The sequence below is a fragment of the Echinococcus granulosus genome (genome assembly GCF_000524195.1).
Source record: "Echinococcus granulosus chromosome Unknown EG_S00054, whole genome shotgun sequence".
NCBI classification, from domain to species: domain Eukaryota; kingdom Metazoa; phylum Platyhelminthes; class Cestoda; order Cyclophyllidea; family Taeniidae; genus Echinococcus; species Echinococcus granulosus.
In genome coordinates, this window is record NW_020170434.1 from 495,613 (window position 1) to 501,816 (window position 6,204).

Here is a 6,204-nt window from a genome sequence, read left to right on the forward strand (position 1 = left end):
CTGCCACTCCAATCCATTCTGAAGTCTATTTTAAGCCAGCTTTGCCACGCACGCTGGTCACTCCCATTTACTTCACCCTGAGGCCATTTAAAGTAGTTTATTGTGGGTCTTATCTGGGAGATAGTGGAATACTCTATATTTACTAAGCTCCTGTAGCAGTACCCTCTCTCTACCTGAGCTCACATTCTGATTTGATTCAACCCAAACTAACTCATTTCACAAATTCTATTTTTTACCCATCCACAACCTCGTCGAGTGGGCAGTCCGCACCACCTACATTCAGTGAGGCAGCTGACAGTCTCACTCCTCATCCATACACGTGCCCACCTCCAAATTCAGCAATCTGCCACAAAACAATCCGTTGAAATATGATATTAGGTGGCTCTCAACAGCATTAACTTTAATGCGTAAATCATGAGGCAGTTTGGTGGGCAATCGCTTCCAACAAGATAGGGATGAATGAACTATTCAAAGGCGAATCAAACACCCACTGCTCTGTTTACCACGACTTCTAGACATTACAGAGCAGGACAAACTAAAAAATAATATTTATTCTCTTTTGAGGAGATATTCGGTTGTGGATACAATGGAGGAGTGGCATAAATAAAGAGGGTGCTTATAAGGATTACATCGATGTTTTCTCGCCTTCACCAGCACCACAATCACGATGCGAGCGACCTGTAAGGTAGATGTAGAGTGCGTCAGGAAATGACTTCACTTCACTCTGTTTAGTGGTGGTACAAAGAACGGCCTTAAGACTCACCTGCAACAGAATCGTGCAAATGAAAACACACATTAAACTCGTGATACGGTCTGCAATAAAGTCGGCAACTTTGATTCTACATCCCTCACATTAGCAGTTTTGGCATTCTCTGTGGGCAACTACCAGGTGCCAAACAGCAACATTATGATGGCAAATTGCTGCCTGATTGAACTTAAAGGGTGGCAGAGCAGTAAATAAGCACAAAAGCAGGAGCAGAGACTGTAAATTTTGCATAAACTTTCGCAAATCACCATAGCCATTCACACCCCAGCAAAATGACGTATTCTTCTATAAAGTATAGAAATACCGTAAACTTTTCTGATTTGTACCTTCATTAACATATGCTGGACAGCTTTTGACATGTTTCTTTTGGCACTGCTCAACTCGTACGACACGGGAAGCGACTGCATTGATTTGACAAGCCAACAACTGATTCTGTTGGGATCGGAAAAAGCACTGCCACAGCGATTATTTGTGCAGCGAGTAGACTGAACACAATGACGGCATACTGGTAGAAAAAGAGGAAGATATTTGTTAACAATCTGATGATATCACTTGATATTAATTCATCTCTCCTATGTCTACTTACAATCTTCAGTAGTACATCACGTCCATATCACGAAGCAATGCATCCAATCAAACAGATTGCTGCTAGAGCCACTCCAACCACAATAAGAGCTATAGCGAGGCCATCTGTAGGAGGCAAGTCGTAAGTAGCTGATACCATTGCAAATGCGTTGTAGAATATCAATGTGGCAACGCATGATTTATGATATCACCTACCTGCGTTTTCAGTGGTTACCTTTGCAAACATTTTCACATCCTCATTAGACGGACTTGTATCTTTTTTAAAAACCCTTTCTAAAATCCCTCGCATCAGGCCTTTTGGGGTGGTGCTTCAAGGTAAGACGCATGCACGGTCTAAATACCGCATAACCCACCACATGAACTGGTGACTGAGTTCTCGAAGTCGGATCACGTCAAGCTCTCAAGTAAAGTAATCTGTAGACAGGTTGTCGTTACACATGTTATTCTTGGCCGATGTGTATGTGATGGTGAATTTGGACTGCGAGCAAGCTAAAAAAAGGAGCGAAGAAGGCAGGCAAAGGGAGGCGAATTCCTTTGCTGAGAATTTGGCCATGTCGATACACATTTCATCAAGGGCAGCCTGTCTGTTGGCACTACCACTAGATCAGAAGTGGCACGACAATGAAAGAGGCATCTTCGGCACCGCGCGTCCATTCTGTATCAAGCCCATATTCATCCATTCATCAATTTATTCACCCCTACCCATTCACCCATCCAGGATCCTTTATCATTCTATCTTCTAACCTTCATCCTGTATCCAACACTCCGTCCCGTGTCTATCCATCCATATGCCAATCCATTAACCCATTCATCCATTCACCTCTATGTTATCTCTTCACCAATACCCCATTCTTTCATATCTTCACCTATTATTCATTTCCACGTCTGGTAATTTTTTTGTGTTCCTCTGCTGCTTGTTCTGCAACTCTTATTTTCAGTGACATTCATTTTGTCGTTTCAATGCTGTAAACGTCCATCCCGCTATTTCATATTTCTCCGGACCCGATTAAAACTTCACATCGAAATCCTATCAGCATAACTCAAAATTCTTTTCTTTGGAAATATACCTACTCCCATATGCAGGTTGTTGACTCATATTTAAAGTTACTAAATTTGACTAAAAGCAGCAGACTGAGTCACGCAATTTCATGAATTTAACCAAATGGAATGGTGCCCTCCTCATGGATATATCTCACCTGTCGGGTTATCTGTGGTGGCAGTCTATACAAAAGCTTGTCCATCCATCAAAGCCAATGCAACTGCCACCCTAATCCATTCTAAAGTTTGCATTTTTGGTCATCTTTAGCACACATAGTGGTCCATCCCCTACACATCACTCTAAAGCGATTTAAAGTATCACTGGCAATTGTCAGTAGGTAAGATGGGTCGTTGCGTGGCATATTAAAGCAGTGTCTTCCAAAAGATATTTTACTGTGGGTCTTACGTGGGAGAAAATGGACTATTCCTCTATAATTACTCAGCTCATGTGGAAATAGCCTCCTTGTACCTAACCACCCAACATTACCCTTCAAAACGCGTCGTCGTGGAGGCAAATTTGATTCAACCGCAGAACAAATCATTCCACAACTTCTCCTTCTCATCCATCCACACACTCGTCCAGTGGGCAGTCCCAGCCACCTCCATTCAAGAAGGTAACTGACAGTCTCAATCCCCACTCACACACCTTATTACCCATTTATGTAGCAAACTGCTCAATCATTTTTTGCTAGGAATGCAAGATTTGATGGCTATGAACGGAGTTCACGTCAGTAAGTAGGAAAAAACAATGGCACATTTATCACTCCACTTACGAAGACGACAGTGGTGGAGATTTGGAAAGTATTCTTTAGTCCGCACGAAATACCTCAACCCGTGAAGAAGAGGGACGCAGAAGTACAAAGAAGTAAGTTAATCGTATTAAGCCAAGTACATCAGGAAAGACACAAGATCACATAGGTCACCTCATTTGAGAAGCCTGTGAAATACAAATTTGAAGAGTACAAATGCCAAATTTAGAGTTGGCGTGAACTCACCTTGAGTCAATAATATTCACCTTTGCACTGTGTTCACATTACTGGTCGTGAATTGACTAATAGGGACGGTGAAGTGGGATCGTGTAAATGGTACTGATTGGATGGTTGATTAACCAATTATCTCCTTTGTTGGCATCTTCAGGTTATTCAGTGTCTGCATATCTAGGGGTGCTTTGGCAGGAATCACAGTAATTTGGGGGTGGTATGGCCGTCAGTTAAATCTCTCTTCTACTGCCGTAATTACGATAATTGCAAAACATACGCTTAGAAGACAAAAGCAGTTGGGACGTCAAAATTGGTCAGCTTTGTGAAATGTCATTAGCAGGGATAACGAGATCTGAATGGGAGTGTGTCGAGTGACTTTACATTCAGATATTAAAGTCGGCTGTACGGGCCTGAGGCAAAACGTGTCTCCTTGCGCTTTCTTGGTCAGAGGAATACCTTCTGTGGAGATGGCGATGTAATCTATTTTTTTTTCTTATAGGTCTTATCGACGTAAAGCGACTTTGTATACTTCTGCATAAAGTGCGAGTACAGACGAAATAAACGAAACCTCATGGAGGGCACTCTTTTTTCCACGCCTGATTATGTGATTGCTCTATCCAGTTTGACAATCGTGGAGGTGGGTGATTCAAATTTCATTGCCACTTTTGTGCAGTGCTTCATTATAACAAACGAAGACGAAATAAGAAGCACGAAGATTTCTGCTACTCCCCTGTCTTTGAATTGGCATGCACACTTGTGGACGCGCCCCACCACTGCGATATAAAGGATGGCACAGCAGTCGGGTGCACATTGATTCCACCCACCACGCCACCAGCACACTTGCTAATCCAGAATGGAGGTAAGGATCTCTGCAGCATTTTTATTCTGTGAAGGCAATGCCAGTATATGCTTGCACGTGGTTTTCTACCCTGTAGAAACGAGAGATTAAAGCTGTTCCTACAGATTGGCTAGTCCAGCCTCTATATCAGAACCGTTCCGATTGCCCATCTTCCATCAGCACTGCAACTGTATGGAGGTGGCAAAACGCAGCAACAAGAACAATAAGGTCAAAGCAGGAAGAGTCAGGCGTCAGTACGAGCAGCTTAACCTGGAAGAACGGGTTGAGAAGTGGCTCAAATGCCTCATTGACTTCTGCAACTCACAGTTGCCCACATACTTGGATCTCCGCTCTGGTCTCCTGACCATGATTAAAATGCCTCCCTATGTGACGACGCATGAAGTAACAAACGAGTGCCTTGTATTAATGTGAGGAAGGAGACAGTAATCAGGTCTACTCCGTTTGTCAACTCGACGATGGAAACAAAGGTGAGGCTAGGAATCTTGATTGGATGTTCGGTGGGGAGGTTTGTGCAAACGTGGCAAAGCCGTTTGTCATCAAGATGGGTTTGGACAGGTGGTGGAGGCACCACAACCAATTACGTCTGCCGTGCACCTCGGAATCAGCAGTCTCGGGTGTTACCTGACCAGTGCTGCACATATTTCACAGAATGACATGGAATAAAATCCACGCTGTACTGCATTGTGTACACAGGGAGCAGTCGTGTAGCAGAACGAGCAGTGACCTTTGACTTCATGTCGGCAATGGAAATGGTGGCCACCAATTTTTCTTTGCGAAGGAAAGAGGGAGGGATAGGAGTGTCCCCAAATAATGGACGTGGTTCTCATGAGTTTTTGGATTGTCTGCGACGTACAGCTCTTGTTTCGTTCCACCTACATGTCCGATGCTATGGTTGGATGCATTTCAAATATGCTGATAAGGTCAAGGCTAGTCAACTGCTGACCGCCAGCTGGGACACACGCACAAGCAGTACCCACTGGCTTACTTATCTTCGGCGGAATACATGGACAAGTGGATTAATGAGCTCTGCATGGAATAATCCATTTCCCAACTTCCTAAGCTCAACAGGATGCAACTTATGTGCATAGATAGGCAGCGGTTTGCGCGTTCTTACCAACCAGTGCCGCCAGACATTTGGTGTAACATCTCTAGATTTTACCCATCCCAAACACTGCGCCGTGTGTTAAAGCTGAAGGCAGGCAAGAAATTACAAATGTCAAATACGTGACGAAATACTCTTCAAATGCCACTTCGCATATTTTACTGAATGCAAGCAGAATGGAGAGGTTCGATTGAATTGGCAGCAAAGCACACTGAGCAAATCAAAGAGAGTTACCTACTGACGACGCAAAATACAAACTGTGCATAATTCTACGACTGGGCGCCATGTGATATAATCATATGAATAACAGGTCATCCATCCCACGCAAGCGTGCTCCAGGTGATAAAGTGGGATTGGGCTGTCAAGGCAATGTCAATCAGGCAATTAACCAATGGCATTCTCAGATGTGTTGATGGGTGTTGCTGATAGGAGTGTTTGGATATTTAGGCCAATGGAGGTATATTTAGGGGCAGTTAGTGAAGACAGAGGGAAGATCGTTCCTCTTTTAAGTAGGGCCTACAATAAATTGCGATTTGGATGACGTTGTATCAAATTTAGAATTATCTGCAGTGCTAAGAATCTCCCGAGGATCAATTAAGTGGACAAAATCACAGCGAGTGCTATCGCATTCCACTGTTGTCCATCCAACCATTCATCCACCCCGAAGGCGAGGCTAATAGTGTCATTAGTAAACATGAGAGATTTAACTTTGCGCGTAAAGCCACCTAAGGTTTCCCCACCTCTAATGTATGCCATTAGTAACATGATGAAGAAGTTCCACTATGATTAAAAACAATATGACTTGTTAAATTTCATGGTCAAAAAGTATTAAAAAGGTAATTGACGTTGATGGTGACCATCTGATGCCATCTGA

At 43.3% G+C, this 6,204-nt stretch overlaps 2 protein-coding genes across 2 annotated transcripts in view; both read left to right on the top strand. All coding sequences in view use genetic code 11, as the record gives it.

Moving 5' to 3' along the window:
- EGR_06309 (hypothetical protein) overlaps positions 1 to 3,908 on the top strand; it is a gene marked incomplete at both ends in the record, with an annotated part of 8,838 nt that extends 4,930 nt beyond the window's left edge. Inside the window, 4 exons of the mRNA XM_024495558.1 lie at positions 568 to 680; positions 1,279 to 1,458; positions 3,056 to 3,120; positions 3,869 to 3,908. Of these exons, the coding sequence (XP_024350081.1) occupies positions 568 to 680; positions 1,279 to 1,458; positions 3,056 to 3,120; positions 3,869 to 3,908 (398 nt within the window). The remainder of the gene's footprint in view (positions 1 to 567; positions 681 to 1,278; positions 1,459 to 3,055; positions 3,121 to 3,868) is intronic.
- Positions 3,909 to 4,115: 207 nt separating this feature from the next.
- On the top strand, positions 4,116 to 4,853 carry EGR_06310 (hypothetical protein; the record flags this gene model as incomplete). The annotated part of the gene is made up of 3 exons (XM_024495559.1): positions 4,116 to 4,228; positions 4,333 to 4,609; positions 4,641 to 4,853. The coding sequence occupies 3 exons, from the start codon at positions 4,116 to 4,118 to the stop codon at positions 4,851 to 4,853; spliced, it is 603 nt and encodes a 200-aa protein (XP_024350082.1).
- Positions 4,854 to 6,204: the final 1,351 nt, after the last annotated feature.